A 19,076-nucleotide genomic window follows, 5' to 3' on the forward strand; every position below is an offset into this window, starting at 1 on the left:
AGCATGTAATTAAAGGTCATCATGTTCATTGGTAGTGACGGAGACCAGTAAGTACAACTAAGACAAGATACCATGTTTATTTATATGTCAGGGTCCATCAACTACAGCCAAATGGCAATCTGAGAGAGAAGTAGACATAAACACTGTACTCTATGCAGCACTGATTGAAAGAGCAATGAGGGTAAAGCGTAAGGAATTTAGTATCCGAGTGCATGTGAGAAATGGCTCGCTGGTTATGTGGGATTCAATTGTGAAGTCTATGTGAAAAAGTGAATGAGAGATTGAGTTTGTGTACATTAACAGTACAGCACTTGTGTGTGGTGAGACTACAGTTTTTGGGGAGATCATAAATAGATGAAATGTGTGTTTGTGTGGAACTCCCATCACAGAGCAGGAACTGATCTTTAATTTCACTTCTGACTAGGGCTTTAGGGTTTAATCTAGGCCATTCACCATCTCTCTCGTTCTCTCTGTCTCTCTCTCTCAACCTGTAGCCAGTGACAGATGACAGCTTTATTATTTCAGAAGGCGACCTGTAGCCCCCTTTCTCCCGCTCACTGGATGGGTTGATAATCTGGACTGTGTACTTATAGACAACTGATATATACTGACCTTTGAAAACCTTAAAAACCAAACACCGCCATATTCATGTAAACAAAAAAAGTGGGCAACACACATTTCATATTTCATTTTAGTGCCTTGAATATTTGCAAACTGGTCAGGCAATGATCTCTGCTCAATGGTTACCTGGTCTACTGTTAGGTGTGCAGGTGGTTTGAGTGCGAGAGAGCTTATTGGCTGAGACTCTGTATAGCGCTCCGCCTATCCATCTCATGCTTCGCCCCCTCCAGTGCCTTTCTGAAATTGTCCTTAGTCGATTCTGCAGGAGGATTCTGAATTAAAAAAAAAATGGCAAAAAGACAAATACAAATTATTGTAACATTTAAACGCCAATTATAATACAAATTTTAACTAATTTTTTTTACTATATATAGTAACATTTACTATACAAATATACATTAGGGGTGCTCCAACTGATACCGAACAGTATCGGCCAATAATCACTTAGGGAAGTTTGATCAGTGGTCTGTCTGTCCGGCGAGGGTAAAATAATTATAATGCTGAACGTGAGGTACAATTCATGTTTCTTTATTAAATAAAGTAATTTGAAAACTTTCTGTGAGACCTCCACCCCTCAAATGAAAAAATCCCCCCACATGAGTCACCTAAAAGGAGAATCCCTCCTGTTTTCAAAAATGAAATTAAGGCCCTGAATAAACGTCTGTAAAAATCCTGATTGGAGCATCACTATAAATAATTCTACATTATAAAAAGAAGGCTTCAAAAAGATCCAGTATCGGTGATCGTATCTGCAGATACTGCTTCATGTGATCGGTGATCGGCTCCAAAAATCCTGATCGGAGCACCATATATATTTTCCCCGGTACACTTATTACATACACTACTGTTTAAAAGTTTATTGTGTGAAATGTTATTACAATTTTAAATATCTGTACTCTGTTTAACTATAATATACAATGTGATTTATTTCTTCAAAAGTAAAGCTGAATTTTTTAGCAGCCATTTACTCTTGCCTTCAGTGAGTCACATGATTATTCAGAAATCATTCAAATATGCTGATTTAGTGCTCAAGAAACATTTCTTATTATTATCAATGTATAAAATAACTATAACTTTTCAAATTAACTTTATTCCAAAACATCAAGGAAAATGTGACTTCTTAAGATCTGTCTTCTTTAACAAACTTTAAATCTATTTGATGTGCATCATGTCCTATCACATTTCTGAATGAGCGCAGTAAGGCAGCTATTCTTTTTTCCCTCTTACTGTCCTTTCTTCAACACCTCTTTCCAATCTCATCCTCACATTCCCAAACATACCCACACTCTCATGCTCTCTCTATCTCCCTCTCTTTCTCCTGGCTCCTGTGTCACAGCACTCTGGTAAATTGCTCCTTTAATGGAGGGGACGGCCGTGTGGAAATGGAGAGAATTGAAAAGAGGAGGAAATCATTGAGATAATTGCCAGGGCATGAGGCCAGAGCAGAGAGACTGCCCCCCAAACATACTCTTTGATGCTTCCTCTCCCTTTTAAGCACACACACACACACACACACACAAACACGCAAAGGACACATCTCTAACATTCTCATTTATTAGGAAATGTGTGTACAAAATGGACAGAAATACATTTAAATACTTAAAACCCTATAAATGTTAATTGATTTTGCTTCTAAATATAATGGGAAATTTTGTTTTCTTGCACAATAAAATTTCAATAAGATATATTCACTGCTACACATGGAGAACAAGAATGCTACATTGCTTATTATCATATCAGTATTATAGACCCAATGCCATACAGTATATCCCACCTTTCAAAGTATATATTTAAGACAGATTGTGGGGGAAGTTGTGTGTGAAGGAGTGTTTGAGAGTCTAAGAGTAGCTGCTCTGTATTAGGAGACATGAACTTTAGTACAAAACGTTTCAAGAGCCCAACAGCAAATCACCTCCAACATCAATCTACACCCAATACAAGAGCTTCAACTACACAATCTATTGCCTCGGCCAATATGTCCAACCCCAGCCCACACATACAGCACAGCATCAACATTGAGCCTGAGCACTCCCACACACACACAGAATGTATCACAGGCTTCTATACAAACACACATTGATAACCAAAAGGCCCCATAAACTGCCATGAAATAGTACTCTTTATAGAAATAAAACAAAAATAACCCCATAATACTGCTAATTATATTTTTTATATAAATTAATAAAAAATCTAAATCAATCAATACTTACAAAAAAAATCTTCTTTTAGTTGTAGTTACAACCACTAATTTCCCTTCTGTTCTGTACAAACTTCCACAGAAGTAAGGATTGTGTTATTGTGTAATGCAGCAAGATGGCTTAGGAACCACCTTCAATGTATGTAAGCCTATGGGATGTTTGCCTGTTTTATTGTCCATCAGACAATAAGTCTGATAGTTTAGAAATTAGAATAATAATAGCAAACCTCTTCTCAACAAGCCACATGATTCGATGCATCGGTAACACTAGTAAAAGGACCAATTCTAACGAGTTGCTTATTAGCATATATATATATATATATATATATATATCTATATATATATATATATATATATATATACACACACACACATTTATATATATATACACGCACACACACACACATATATATATAGATATACACACACACACACACACACACATTTATATATATACACACACACACACACACACACATATATATATATATATATATACATACATTTACATTTAGTTATTTGGCAGACTCTTTTATCCAAAGCAACTTACAATTGGGGAATACAAGAAGCGATTCATCTTGAAGAGGCAATCAGACAGAGAAAGTGCTTGTAACACCAAGTCTCAGTCATTGTTCAAATAAGTAAAAGCTAGCAAGGGAAGGAGAGAAAGATAGAGGGAAAGATTAAGTTTTTTGTTTTTTTTTTAGTTTAGGATGAAGTCAAGTAGTGCCGAAAGAGATGAGTTTTCAGTTGTTGCTTGAAGATTGACAGGGATTCAGCACTCCGGATAGGGGTGGGAAGATTATTCCACCAGCCAGGAATGGTGAACGAGAATGTGTGTGTGTGTATATACAGTGGGTACGGAAAGTATTCAGACCCCCTTAAATTTTGCACTCTTTGTTATATTGCAGCCATTTGCTAAAATCATTTAAGTTCATTTTTTTTCCTCATTAATGTACACACAGCACCCCATATTGACAGAAAAACAAAGAATTGTTGACATTTTTGGAGATTTATTAAAAAAGAAAAACTGAAATATCACATGGTCCTAAGTATTCAGACCCTTTGCTCAGTATTTAGTAGAAGCACCCTTTTGATCTAATACAGCCATGAGTCTTTTTGGGAAAGATGCACCAAGCTTTTCACACCAGGATTTGGAGATCCTCTGCCATTCCTCCTTGCAGATCCTCTCCAGTTCTGTCAGGCTGGATGGTAAATGTTGGTGGACAGCCATTTTTAGGTATCTCCAGAGATGCTCAATTGGATTTAAGTCAGGGCTCTGGCTGGGCCATTCAAGAACAGTCACGGAGTTGTTGTGAAGCCACTCCTTCGTTATTTTAGCTGTGTGCTTAGGGTCATTGTCTTGTTGGAAGGTAAACCTTCGGCCCAGTCTGAGGTCCTGAGCACTCTGGAGAAGGTTTTCATCCAGGATATCCTTGTACTTGGCCGCATTCATCTTTCCCTCGATTGCAACCAGTCGTCCTGTCCCTGCAGCTGAAAAACACCCCCACAGCATGATGCTGCCACCACCATGCTTCACTGTTGGGACTGTATTGGACAGGTGATGAGCAGTGCCTAGTTTTCTCCACGCATACCGCTTAGAATTAAGGCCAAAAAGTTCTATCTTGGTCTCATCAGACCAGAGAATCTTCAGGTGTTTTTAGCAAACTCCATGCAGGCTTTCATGTGTCTTGCACTGAGGAGAGGCTTCCGTCGGGCCACTCTGCCATAAAGCCCCGACTGGTGGAGGGCTGCAGTGATGGTTGACTTTCTACAACTTTCTCCCATCTCCCGACTGCATCTCTGGAGGTCAGCCACAGTGATCTTTGGGTTCTTCTTTACCTCTCTCACCAAGGCTCTTCTCCCCCGATAGCTCAGTTTGGCCGGACGGCCAGCTCTAAGAAGGGTTCTGGTCGTCCCAAACGTCATCCATTGAAGGATTATGGAGGCCACTGTGCTCTTAGGAACCTTAAGTGCAGCAGAAAATTTTTTGTAACCTTGGCCAGATCTGTGCCTTGCCACAATTCTGTCTCTGAGCTCTTCAGGCAGTTCCTTTGACCTCATGATTCTCATTTGCTCTGACATGCACTGTGAGCTGTAAGGTCTGTCAGTATAGTCAGTATAATCAAACACAGCTGGACTCAAATGAAGGTGTAGAACTATCTCAAGGATGATCAGAAGAAATGGACAGCGCCTGAGTTAAAAATATGAGTGTCACAGCAAAGGGTCTGAATACTTAGGACCATGTGATATTTCAGTTTTTCTTTTTTAATAAATCTGCAAAAATGTCAACAATTCTGTGTTTTTCTGTCAATATGGGGTGCTGTGTGTACATTAATGAGGAAAGAAAATGAATTTAAATGATTTTAGCAAATGGCTGCAATATAAAAAAAAGAGTGAAAACTTTAAGGGGGTCTGAATACTTTCCGTACCCACTGTATGTATGCATATACATACATACAGTGGGTACGGAAAGTATTCAAAAAACTGAATTTGGAAATAAAACGGATTTCATAGGGCCTTATAATTATATATATATATATATATATATATATATATATATATATATATATATATATATATATATATATATATATATATTATTTTTTTTATTTTTATTTTTTTACTTTTAAAATGACTTAAAATACATATATAATAGCAATGATGCAATAATAATTAGTTCAAATAAAGTATCAAAAGCAAGAAATCATATGGTTTTATTGAACAAAACTGTTAAAATACATAATGTATTATAAACAATAGAGCTAATGTAGATTACACATTACAACAAAGGCCTGCAGGGGGCGCCAACGGCCTGATGATTATTTTTACACATTACTGCGCGATCTAAACCTTGTTTAATATTGACCAAGCACCATTTAATTCAAATGTCCACTTAATCTTTCATATTTGTCCATTTCTTTAGGTCAGAAATGCTATAGCAACTGTAATTAAATGAATATGTGGACATCAAACCATGTAAACCAATAAACCCAAACTCACAACAACATGCAGAGATGGAGTTTGAGACGCTCCACATGTAAATGATAACAGTTTCTGTGGAGCTACTGTGAACGGAGCCGCTGTGAGACGCACAAACTTAACCTACACGCGTGTAAATAATTAAAGCGCATATACTGTGTGAACTGCATCGCATATAATTATTTAATTAAATCATAGCGTTTGTGAATTCACAATTATGCTTAATTATTTTAAATGAATATATCATGCAGCCTTGGAAAATAGTCTAAAATGTGTTTTATGGATTCTCGTCCTTGAAATGCGCCACTTCTGGTATTTTGCCGGTTAATCGACGCGAGCAAAATTAAGTCGACGATTTTTAAAAATCGACTAGTCGACGAATCGCGACAGCCCTAATATAGATATATACACACACATATACATATATATACATACACACACACACACATACTATATTGCTATATAGCATATTGGCTGTTTATTAGTACTTATAAAGCACATATTCTGTATGATCATATTCTACATCCTTAATCCTCAATACACAATTAATCACAACTACTTTACTATTAATAAGCAGTAATTAGGAGTTTATTGAGGGAGAAGTCATAGTTAATAGAACTGGACCTTAAAATAAAGTGTAACTGATGCATCATTCAATCTAGTGAGACAGGAAGACAAAGTGTCATATTTTAAAGGAATAGTTCACCCAAATATAAAAATTCTGTCATCAGTTATTCACCCTAGTGTTTCTCTAAAACCCATAAGACTTTCATTCGTCTTTGAAACACAGATGAAGATATTTCAATGAATCCTCTCATTTCTGTCATTTAACACATTCCACCAAAAAACGTCCGTTTATCATATTTAATGACAGAATTTTCATTTTTTGGATGAACTAATAATCCATTACACTTGGACGCATGTCACAAAATGAAAGAGAAGACCTGTAGATTCTTCAGTTTTATTGAGACTATAACAACTTCACAGAGAAGACCAAAGTGACGAACAACCTGTAGTGCATCTATGTCCTTATAGCTGTAAGAGCATATGTCGCACATACATCATAACCCACACAGGTCCACAACGGCTCAGTGACGGCAGCCATGGGAGCCATAATGAGGCGTAATGGGAGAACAGTTGCTGCCCTCACTGTAGCTCAGGCAGGGCACCCAAGAGCCATAATGGAGCCTAATGTAGCCATGACATGGACATGGAACATGTGAGGCAGTTAACCCCAGTCATCCTGAGCCTGTGTGACAAATGGGTAAAATATATGAAGCCTAAACTCGGAAGCAGAATACAAGTAATAGCATGCAAATGTTCCTCCACTGGGCTTTGTCTAAGAAGAAGCGAGAGGAAAGCTGTAAACACAAGATGCCTTGCGACCTCTTGGGTCTCTCGTTTTAACTCTGGAAAAGATGGAAATAAAAGTAAGACAGGAAGTAAAGAGGAGACCTCCATCATCCTTAGAGCTCCCAGCCAGTCGTCCTTGACCCTTAAACACCGATACCTTATCTTCAGCCAACCGACACTCTTTAAATCACAGGTCACCACGATATACGTACTTTTAGTTGCTGTTCTGGTATCAGTTATGTTTGTGTTTCCTGTTACCGCAGTAACTCAGGCTGGAAGGCGTAAGAGCTGATCCGATATCAGAGACAGAGGGAACCGGCAAAGCTAATACATGGGGTCTGGAGGGACATATCAAGCCGTCCCATGTATCACTTGAATGGCAGTGGGGAATTATTTTTATGGGACACACGATGGGTTGTAATTGCACTGTTAGAGTAGGAAGTGATTTAGCATTTGGGGGCTCTGACCCTGAGGCTATGATATAAAAAGTTTGATGTGCTCTTCCTGAGGGTCTGCTGGGGGATATGAGAGAGGAGAAGTTTTTACTGAAATCATTCAGATGAAACTTGTAGGACAAGAGCACTATTAAAACAAAAAAAGCCATATTTTATAGGAGATGAAAATACTAAGAAATAATAAAAAAATGTGTTTTATGTTTGAAATAAATAAAAAGACCAACTTAGACCAACAGAATTCACCAAAATGTTGTCCCAGCTAGTCAAACAGTTGTCTGAAAAAATAATTTTAAATTGAATAATATTGCTGAAATGTTAAGAGTTGGTGAGTTCCCAGCATGCACTGCAGCATGAATAAATTATATGGTTACTGTATCACTGTTTGTTGACTTGTTTAAACTTACAGGCCCGGTTTCATAGACACGGCTTAGCCTAAACCAGGGTTAGGCCATAGTTCAATTAGGATATTTAAGTAATTTTTATAAACACGCCTTAGAAAAAAGCATTATTGGTGTGCATCTTAAGACAAAACAAAGGCACTGACATGTTTTAAGATCAGTCCGTGCAAGTTTCTTTAAGTTGAAACAGCTCAGATTTATATTTTAGTCTAGGACTAGGCTTAAGCCTTGTTTGTGAAACCGGGGGACACTGTTTTTTAGTCACTATTGTTAGGTATTTGTTGTTTTATGAAGTTAAGAGATGTCACCGTTCTTGAGGTTTGTGTCAAGTTATACATACAATTTTCTAAAACTACATATCTTTGCTTTAATATCAAATATATTATTGTTCTCTTTATATATTAACTGTCTTATAAATATTTACATACATCATGCATATATTAGTGCTGTCAAACGATTAAGCGCATCCAAAATAAGTTTTTGTTTACATAATATATGTGTGTGTACTGTGTATATTTATTATGTATATATAAAGACACACACATACTGCACATATTTGGAAAATATTTACATTTACATGTAAATATTTATATTCAAATAAATTATATCATATATAAATATATTTAATATATACAGTGCCCTCCACTAATATTGGCACCCTTGGTAAATATGAGCAAAGGCAGCAGTGAAAATAAATCTGCATTGTTTATCCTTTTTATCTTTCATTCAAAAAATTCACAAAATTCCAACCTATCATTGAAGTAAAACTGTTGAAAGTGGGGGGAAAATCTCATTGTGAAATAAATGCTTTCTCTAGTTCATGTTGGCCAATTATTGGCACCCAATTATAGCATTTTGTCAGGCTAACAGCTCTGAGTTTTCTCCTATAATGACTGAACAGTTTGGAGAACACCTGGTAAGAGATCGGGGACTATTTTCTTCATACAGAATCCCTCCAGATCCTTCAGATTCACAGCTCCATGTTAGTACTTCTTCTCTTCAGTTCACCCCACTCATTTTCTGTAGGGTTCAGGTCAGAGGACAGGGAAAGCCATGGTAAAAGATTCATTTTGTGCTCAGTGACCCATTTTTGTGTTTATTTTGATGTTTGTTTTGGATTGTTGTCCTGGTGGAAGATCCAAACGGCCCATTATAAGATTTTTAACAGAAGCAGTCAGGTTTTGATTTTTTATCTGTTGATATTTGATAGAAGAACAAGATGTTCAGGACCTCTGGCAGGAAAAACAGGCCCACAACATTAAAGATCCAGCAGTATATTTAAATGTGGACATGGGGTACTTTTTTTTTTTTATCCCTGTTTGTACTAAACTCATCTGGTGGGTTTGCTGCCAAAAAGGTTTTTTTTTTTAGGTTTCTGACCCCAAGACTCAACTGATCTCTACAATTTTACTGCTGCGATCCTTGGAGAGTCTTTAGTCACTCGAACTCTCCTCCTCATCGTGCATTAGGACGATATAGACATGTCCTCTTCCAGGCAGATTTTTAACATCTTTAGGTGATTTGAATTATTGCCCTGATGGTGGAAATGGGGATTTTCAATGCTTTAACTATTTTCTTACAGCCACTTTCTATTTTGTGATGCTCAACAATCTTGTTCTGCACATCAGAACTATATTCTTAGGTTTTACTCCATATGATGGATGATTAAGGCAATTTGGTCTTTGTGTTCCTCATATTTATAATCCTGTAAAACAGGAAGTCATGGCTGGACAATTTCATGCTCCTAGTCACCCTGGTGTGCTAAAAAAATGTAAATATGAATGGGAATATACTTCAGAGATATTTTACTCATAAGAATTTCTAGGGGTGCCAATAATTGTGGCCAACATTCATTGGAGAAAAACATTTATTACATCATGAGATTTTCTCCCCACTGTCAATTGTTTTCAATGATAGGTTAGAATTTTTTGAGTGAAAGATCAAAAGGATAAACAATGCAGATTTATTTTCACAGCCACCTTTGCTCATATTTATCAAGGGTGCCAATATTAGTGGAGGGCACTGTAAATGTGACATATTTTTCTTAAATATATAAATGCATGTGTGTGTAATTATACACAATAATTACATATGTAAACAAAAACTTTTATTTTGGATGCGATTAAATCACACTATACTTTCAAGACAAGTGCACTGCACACACTAAATTGCCCCCCCCCCCCCCCCCCCCCCAACAACAGCTAAGAACTTAAATTTTTTTTTTTTCTTAGTTATATTGTGCTCATGTTAAGGATGCATGAAATGCAAAGATGTACTGAATATGCTGATGATGACCCATCCCTCAAGGGGCTGGAGCGAATCTGTGTTTTTGTCCCTTTAATCCATTCTGTCAAAATAAACGCTTTTACAGCAAACACCTCTGAGGCATCATGATTTTTATCACTCCCACTAGACACAAATCTCTTTTTTTTGCTAGTATGTGGCATATTTAGGGGGCATGGTAAGCAACCATCAGCAAGGATGAGCACGGGGGACTTACACCTGTGTCAAGACAAAAACACATCAGTGCTGGTGCATGTAATGGTCGAGGAAGAATACATATGCCGGCCAGACAATTAGTATGAGTAAAAACCTCTTAATTGTAAAAGGAAAAAAAAAGGTCTACTCAGAAAAGTTAACCACAATCACAGGCTGCTTTCGATCATGCAAACTTTTCTGCATTCCCACATGAGAGCATGCATGCATGTATGTGTGTCTTGTGTTTCGACCGCAGGACGAGCGCAGATGAAGGAGAGAGCGAATCAGCACTCCGGCAGGGTGATTAACGATGTAACTTTTGTTTTGGTGACGGGGAGCAATTCACAGGCCGCACGGGCATTCACAATAATGCTTGTCTTGTCTATTTGGCTGCAGAGAAAGCATTAGTAAGCTCATCCTGAAGAACAGACAAAAAGTTACCCTTGAAATGAGCTAGCTGGTTTCACTTAACCAATTTTCCTTGTGTAAATTAGATTTTGCTTGTAGCAAAGTAGATAATGAAGGAAACTTAAGTGATAACCGTATTAAAGACTATTAGAGAAGGAAAACATTTAAAATGTTTGAAGAAATCAACAGCTCAAGGGCAGACAAGTGGGCAAAAGATGAAAAAAATGAAAGGGGAGAGGACTGAGAGACAGATGACATGAGGTAAATTAGACAGTTGTCATTGGTGTGGGAAATTAACACTTGCTACCAGCCAAATGTGGATATTTTTTGCAATAACGGGTATCTTTGCTTACAACAGATATGTGGCATTATATATACATAAATATATTGACAGCACTTATTGTTTGACAGTGATGTTTGTTTGATATATAATTTATAATAAATATAAAATAATACCTGCTAACACCTGAACTATTACGCTCTATTGCTCTACCTTGTCCTTCAGCATTCTCAATTCACCTCTCTTGTTCCTCCTGTTCTCCCTTGTGCTCCCCTCCCTTCTCTCCCAGGATGGGTGGTTGAGATGAATGGAGAGGTGGTGAGGAAGAGGAGAGGGGAGCAGTGCTGCAGCATATCCTGTGCTGATCAATACCAGAGCACTAAACCTGATGAGGGGCACACGGGCTGCTCTACCCACACTGAGAGAGTGCATGACCGCACGTGTGAGAGTGCGTCGACCAAAGAAAATAAAAGGTGAAGATTATGATTGTTTTTTGTTGTTTCTCAGACATAAACAGTGTTAGAGTTCAAGGAAACAGCAGCAAGAAATCTGGCTTCATATTCAGTACTATACCACAGTAAATGTATGAATGTGTGCCCTAAAAAATAATCAATATTATGATTATGGCTGCTTTGATTAAAAGTCTATTGCTCACTTTCTGTGTATTATTATTAATTTTTTTTTAAACGGATACATTTCTGTATGTAATAGCAATAAATTAATTGAGTTTAATCAATCAAGTTTTAATCAATTATTTGAATGTGTATTTATTAACTTCAATAATGTAATATGAATTAATGCTGATATTACTAATATTATATGAATCATTATTATCAACAATATTAATACTAATAAAATAAAATAATATTAACAACTGTGATCAAGAGATTTTATTTTAATGTACATTTTATTTGGTTTAAATAATATTGTATGAATTATTAAATATTATTTATAAATAATTAAAATAGATTCCAAAATAATCTAAAATAGATTTATAAAAAATTAAAACTGTTATTTTTACTGTTTGTTTTTCACAATATTTCCATTTCTTTTTCGCTCAAATGAATGCAGCCTGGGTGATATATTACATACATACAATACATTAATTCACTATAATTAACCAAGTTTTTATTAAGTATTTTAATGCACATTTTAATCATTAATGACAATAATACAGTATGAATTCATTATACTGATACTGATAATATTATAAGAATCATTATTAATGTAAAAATTTAATATAATAACATAAAATTCATATTTATGATGAGAAGAAATATCAATATAAGAACTATTTTGTTTTACTGCACATTTGATTATTTTAAATAATATATGAATATTGATATTGATAATATTGTATGAATCATTATTAATATCAATATAAATAATATAAACTAACATTCATGTTTAAAATATCAAGAGGAATAAGAGATGATCTTAAGAGGTGGTCTGGCGAGCCAAGTCCAAGAACAAAAACAAACTCTACATTCACAATAATAAATGAGAAAATCTAGAAAAGAAAGAACAAAACGAGAGCATGCAATGGGAGGAGGCAGTTTGTATGCGTGTGTACGTATGTGTGTGCGCACGGACTCGTGTAATTTATGCCCAGGCGTCCATGCTTTACGGCTTTCTTAATTCAACTCCTGCTACTATTAATGTAGTTAATGTTGAGATTATATCTATTTTCTGGTGGCTGCCGGGGATTTACGAGGGCCTTTCCTCCCCCACCCGGTCCCCTCATACACTCAATCACCAGACGCAGCCGCACTGCTGACTACACACTCCCACCGCTCTCCAGCTCGCTGTGCCGGACGCCGGGTCACTGCACAGAAGGGTGAGGGGCTAAAGAGCCCCGCGTCTGTTTGCTCATGTGTGAGACGGAGAGGGGCTCCACGCTTCTTCTGCTTGAGCTCTTGGGTGGTGAACTGTGCTCCGCCATCTGTGTGTGTCTCCTAACTAATACGGAGAGACTCTTGGCATTGTGACATTTTAAGCATGTTGTGCATCTGTTCTTTATAGCACAGTGACAACATCACAGGTTCGATTCCCAAGAAGTGCATGCACTGGTAAAAAGCATATCTTGACTGCACCATAAGTTCCTTCAGATAAAAGCTTAAATGTAATGTCTGCCAAATGTGTCAATATAATAAGAATGTGGCAGATGGCCATACTCTAAAATACCCTAAAAGTAAGCATCACCAACAAATGAATGAATGAAAGAGCGATGGATCGTTAAAAATCTTCCCTTATCTCCTCTCCCCCCACGCTATCTCTCTCTCTTTCTCATTTCCCCCTCTCTTGTAATATTTCACAATGCGTCACAGAGGTTCAAATTGAAAATCCCTTGATGAATCAATATTTATTGCAGGCAGCTAAATGAATGGCGGTAAGTCACCACAGCTCAAAGGCAGTCTGAAGCCAAGCACGTGTCTCACAAAATCTGCATTACACAAATGAAGCCCCACAAACACACACTCGCTTATCCATTAAAAATCAGAGAGCACTGCCCTAGCAAATCTAAATTACATGAATCAAGTATCACTGACCTGCACACAAACTTGCAAAAAATCAGTACCACTTTAGATTACTATGCCAATGTTGCATAATATTAAATATTTTAGTTGGTGACAAATAATATTTGAGATTTTAGGGCACAATCTGGATACATATAAAAAGTGTACAAAAGTGTTAATCACCTTTTAGAGAGAGAATACACAAACAATTGTACATATGACAATGAATAAAGTAAAATAAACTGAACTGCAAATAGTCCTGCAGAGTGATCATTTAATTTCCAAAAGTACAAATGTTGAAATGCAGACTACTTCTGGAAATTCATTTATATGGGGGCATAAAAGTCTATATAGTACGTGCCATGTAACACAGTGTCTCAAATAAATTACAGATGAATCTGAAAATAGCTAGAAACTCAATTATACACACAAACACAAATCTAACCAAACTATACATAAACAGTGTTGAATACTTGTGTGCAGGCCACCGAGGTCAAAATGTCAGCATCTCCACAGTAATGAGCTCAGATGAGAGTCTGACCTGTAGACCTGTTAATCATCTAATTCAAGAGCAGCTGTTACATGTCTGTCGACCAAAATGTTTTCAACTACCACACGAGGACTACATATACCAGTAGTTCTACTAAATCAGGCATAGCATTGTTTCCTTGCTATGTAAAATTCAAAAACATATATTTTAAGTAAAAAAAACAAATAAAAAAAAATTATATATATATATATATATATATATAATATATATATATATATATATATATATATATATATATATATAATATATATATATATATATATATAATATATATATATATATATATATATATATATATATATATATATATATATATATATATATATATATATATATATATATATAGTAGCAAAAACGGGCTGAGATAAACATAGTGAACTTACCCTCAATAAACTATTATCAGGTCATGCGATGTGAACAGGGATAACTACATCACTACAGTTAAAACCAATGGACATAAACAGGCCAGCTCCCCCAGCTCTCTCCATTAACACAAAGTTACTGGAGTTACCAATCAGATACTCAGAGTTATATCATGCACTGAACCTGCTTGAAAGGACCAAAAAGAAGTGATTTTGTTAGGCACTATCCACTCAGTGTAGTGTAAGTGTAAAGCAATCCTCACTAAGGCAGAAAAGACCAGAAAGCCAGTAAAAGAGAGCAAGAGAGATAAAAGAGAAGGTTATTTTGTTTAATGTGGTACCCTTTTTAAAATATAACACCTTTAATCCACACTCTCTTTTTTATACACGGCTAAGCCAGGCCCACACAGCAGGGGGATTTATGAAGATCATTTTAACTCTGTAGATAAGAGGGGGAATAAAAAATTTACACCCATACGCATGAGTGCTTCATTTACACCCTTAAGTGAATAGGATTTCTCAGTGGCCTCCTATCAGACTAAAGCTAATGCCATACAGACACAGCAGTGACCCCTCTTCCTTCTCTCTCTTTCTATAAGCATTTACAATCTAGAAGCTTTCCAACCTCTCTTAATTTTGCTTTAAAGGCTTGTTCTGTGTGAATAGAACCACTCTGGGGAACTAGACACCTCATATTGTGCAACAGCCATTCTCTTTTGCACACAAACTGCTAGACTGCACATATAGGGGAAACAAAAAATTGTGTAATTTGAATCTGAACCTCTGTCTCTCGCATTAACGCCATTGTATCAACATTGTAGTATGTATATGCTGCTAGGCCACGGATTTAACAGGGAAAGCTGTTAACTGTCATTGAAACATAAACCTTCTGTTGATCTGTTTTTGCATATCACTTTTTCTTCAATTGACTGCACTTACTTTAGATTTGTTTATCAATCTAAAAATGTGCTAGAATATGTCTTTGACCATTGAGCTCAATGCAATGTGATCTCATGAGAATTTGTATGTATTTGACATAAAATGTGGTTCTACAAAACGTACATTTACTTACATTTTCACAGACACTGAAACATACAGCATCTAAACATACAATGCTGACATGTTTACAGCAATTAAATATACAATACTGACGGGGTCTAAAAACCTAAATCGCTTATCAATAAAATTATAAAAATGCATGGATACAAATATCTTAATGATATAACAGATTAATAAATATTTAGGGGGTTTTTTATGGCTAAAAATACGTAGCAAATTTTACGTTTTAATTGTTGTAATACGTCCAAATTGTAAATATTTGAAATAATATCGTATTTCAGCAAAAATAAAAACGCACAAAAATGTACATTTTGTCCATGTAAACGTTACGTACTAATACCTACGTATAAACAATGAGACAAGGCTGGCATATGACACAGTGATCTAAAAACACAGCACACATTAAAAATACAGCTACAAAAAAAAAAAAAAAAGTTTCATGGGGTTTTTTTTTCATTCCACTTACCTGTGTCCTTGTCTGTGTCAAAAATAGGTTTTGTGTGAATTGCCTGTTACAAAAAACTTAATGTTGTCATATAAAAAAAACTATTTCAAGGCACCAATAAAAGCTTCTGTCTCAGTGACTACCCTCATGTCCACGTGAGCATGTGGGCCATCCCGTAGAACATCTTTATGGTGTAATATTATGGTTCCAGTAATAGATTACCATGACGAGTGGCACCTTCTCTCTGTCATTATCAGTGGTGATGAGGCAGTTAGTTATGGTTCTATGTGGCGTTATTAAGGGCCAGGCAGTTATTTAATGTTTTATTAGGCACTGAGACACTGATAAAAACACTGAATGTCAACAGAGAGGTTTTAATCAGGCTGGTAATTGGTTGTGCCGGGCTAAGATTGTGACTGTGAGCAGGATGCACGCACACATGCAAACGTACAATTTATGATAGAATAAAGCCATTGACATTAGCTTTGTTGAGGTGGAGACAAACAGGAAGTGGATTAAGTTCTGGTCATTTCCACCTCCACCAGAAAAGAACCCATCACTTACCTGGCAGAATGCACTCTCTTGACCCTGTAGGAAAGAGCGGAGTTGTGGTGGATTGTATGGGCTCTGCGTGTGTCAATCTTGTAGCGTGTTTTGATGACCCTGTGCGATGCCGGGCTTCGCAATGACGAAGATAAGGGTCCTGCAAAGGAACAGACAAATCACAGGAGTGAATTAATGGTTGACGTGTCACTTCACTGATCAATAAAGCTTAATCGCCTAATGATGCCCGCTTGAGCTATAACTGAGTCATTAGTTGGTTTGCATAAACTCTAGAGGTAGATACCATTCATATTTCACACACACACACACACACACACACACACACACACACACACACACACACACACACACACACACACACAAAAACACACAAAAACAGGCTCTGTGAGGTCTGAGTCTTCCTACTCCACGGGACACACACATTTAGACATACATCCACTGGCGCACACAAACTCTTCTTCTGGCAGGTGCGCTCCTTAATAAGCTGCACATGGAAAAATGACAGAATAACAAAGGCTGAATTTTTATCAGCCTAATAAATCATATCCGTCTCTCCACCCCAGCCCCTTCTTTCGCTCTCCCTCTAAGTTTTATTCCTTATATCATTTCACAGATCCATCAGAGAGGTGGAGGAAAGGATGTGCGGGAGAGAATAAGTGTGGCTTTTATTTATTTCTTTCTGTATTCATTTATCCATCATGTTGCTTTATGAGTGGCTGGGCTGAAGTGACATGCATGCATGCATGCGGGCTGAGTAAAAGATGGACTCGGCATGGCGGCTTTCGCTCGTTGCCGCTGTACACCAGAGCTAAAAAAAACCCCAAAGATTTATTCCCAGCAGCTACAATTTAGCATGTTAGACAAGCCAGTGGGAGAACAGAATTACTTAAAGATCTTAAGAAAATCAGAGACGTTTAGTGGAGGACAAATACAGAGCAGAAAGGCTTTGGCTTAAAGTTTATTTTAATAAACCATTTACAGATGTTTATGAAAAGGTTTGTAAGCAGATGGTAATTCCATTTAAACTAACTATAGGCAGCGCAGATTTGGCAAGAGTAAATTCTTAATTGTGCTTCTCTAACATGTAACAATGATTTGACTAAATTGATTAAAAGAATCATTAATTGCGAAGAAAGAAAGAAAGAAAGAAAGAAAGAAAGAAAATGAATAATTGGAAGGAAGTAGGGAAAGAGTGAAGCAGGAAGAAAGAAAAAACGACGAATGAATAGGAATGAATAAAAAATTAGAAAAGGAAAGAATGGAAGGAAGGAAGGAAGGAAGGAAGGAAGGAAGGAAGGAAGGAAGGAAAGAGTGAAGCAGGAAGAAAGAAAAAATGACATGAATGTATAATAGGAATGAATATAAAATAAATTAGGAAAGGAAAGAATGAAAGGAAGATAGAAGAAAGGAAAGAAGGAAGAAAGGAGGGAAAATATGAACAAATGTGAAGTAGGAGGGAAGGAATAAAAAAGGACATGAATGAATGAATGAATGAATGAATAAAGGAAAAATTGGAAGGAGGGAAGACAAATATGAACAAAAGTGAAGTAGGAGGGATGGAATAAAAAAAGGACATGAATGAATGAGGAAAGGAAAAATTAAAGGAAGAAAACTGAAGGAGGAGGCAAAGAAAGAAAGAAAAAGAAAGAAAGAAAGAAAAGTGGGAATGAATGAATGAACAGAAGGGAAAAAAAGAGTAAGAGTAAAATAGTAAAAGAGAGTAAAATATAGGAAAAAGGAAAGGAAAAATAAAGCAGAAAGAAGTAAAATGAAGGGAAAATGAAAAGGAAAAATAAAGTAAAATGAAAGGAAATCTAAGTAAAATGAAAGGAAAAATAAAGCAGAAAGAAAGAGAGAAAGAGAAAGAAAGAGAGAAAGAGAGAAAGAGAGAAAGAAAGAGAGAAAGAGAGAAAGAGAGAAAGAAAGAGAGAAAGAAAGAAAGAAAGAAAGAAAGAAAGAAAGAAAGAAAGAAAGAAAGAAAGAAAGAAAGAAAGAAAGAAAGAAAGAAAGAAAGAAAGAAAGAAAGAAAGAAAGAAAGAATACGCCTCTTCCTGGTTATTTGAACAGCTACTCTTTCCAGGGTGCATTTACTGGCCATTCCATAATGTTATAAAAGAAACTCACATTTCCTGTCGCAATAGAAAACCTTCCTCCTCCTATTTTTCCCGGTCTTCTACTCTAGGGCACCCTTCTCCATTTATCACTGTTATAATACTGTTTATACACACACACACACTTCAGTATCACCCGGGGAATTCATCTTCGACAAACATTTACCAATGATCAAATCTCAGCCCAGTATGGCACACAGCGGAGGGATGTGTCCGACTGTGTGTAATACAGAGGACCCTTTATGAGTGTTTATGTGTGCTTTATGTGATGGAGTGTTTGAGCTCTGGAGTGTATGA

General features: G+C 36.5%; 1 protein-coding gene across 1 annotated transcript in view; it reads right to left on the reverse strand.

Moving 5' to 3' along the window:
• The window catches only part of LOC306844929 (uncharacterized protein), a 72,773-nt gene that overhangs the window by 14,469 nt on the left and 39,228 nt on the right, over nucleotides 1-19,076 (reverse strand). The window contains exons 4-5 of the mRNA XM_079377376.1: nucleotides 16,669-16,807; nucleotides 748-893 (exon numbers count right to left, since the gene is read on the reverse strand). Of these exons, the coding sequence (XP_079233502.1) occupies nucleotides 748-893; nucleotides 16,669-16,807 (285 nt within the window). The remainder of the gene's footprint in view (nucleotides 1-747; nucleotides 894-16,668; nucleotides 16,808-19,076) is intronic.

This window comes from Barbus barbus (assembly GCF_936440315.1).
Source record: "Barbus barbus genome assembly, chromosome: 25".
NCBI lineage: Eukaryota > Metazoa > Chordata > Actinopteri > Cypriniformes > Cyprinidae > Barbus > Barbus barbus.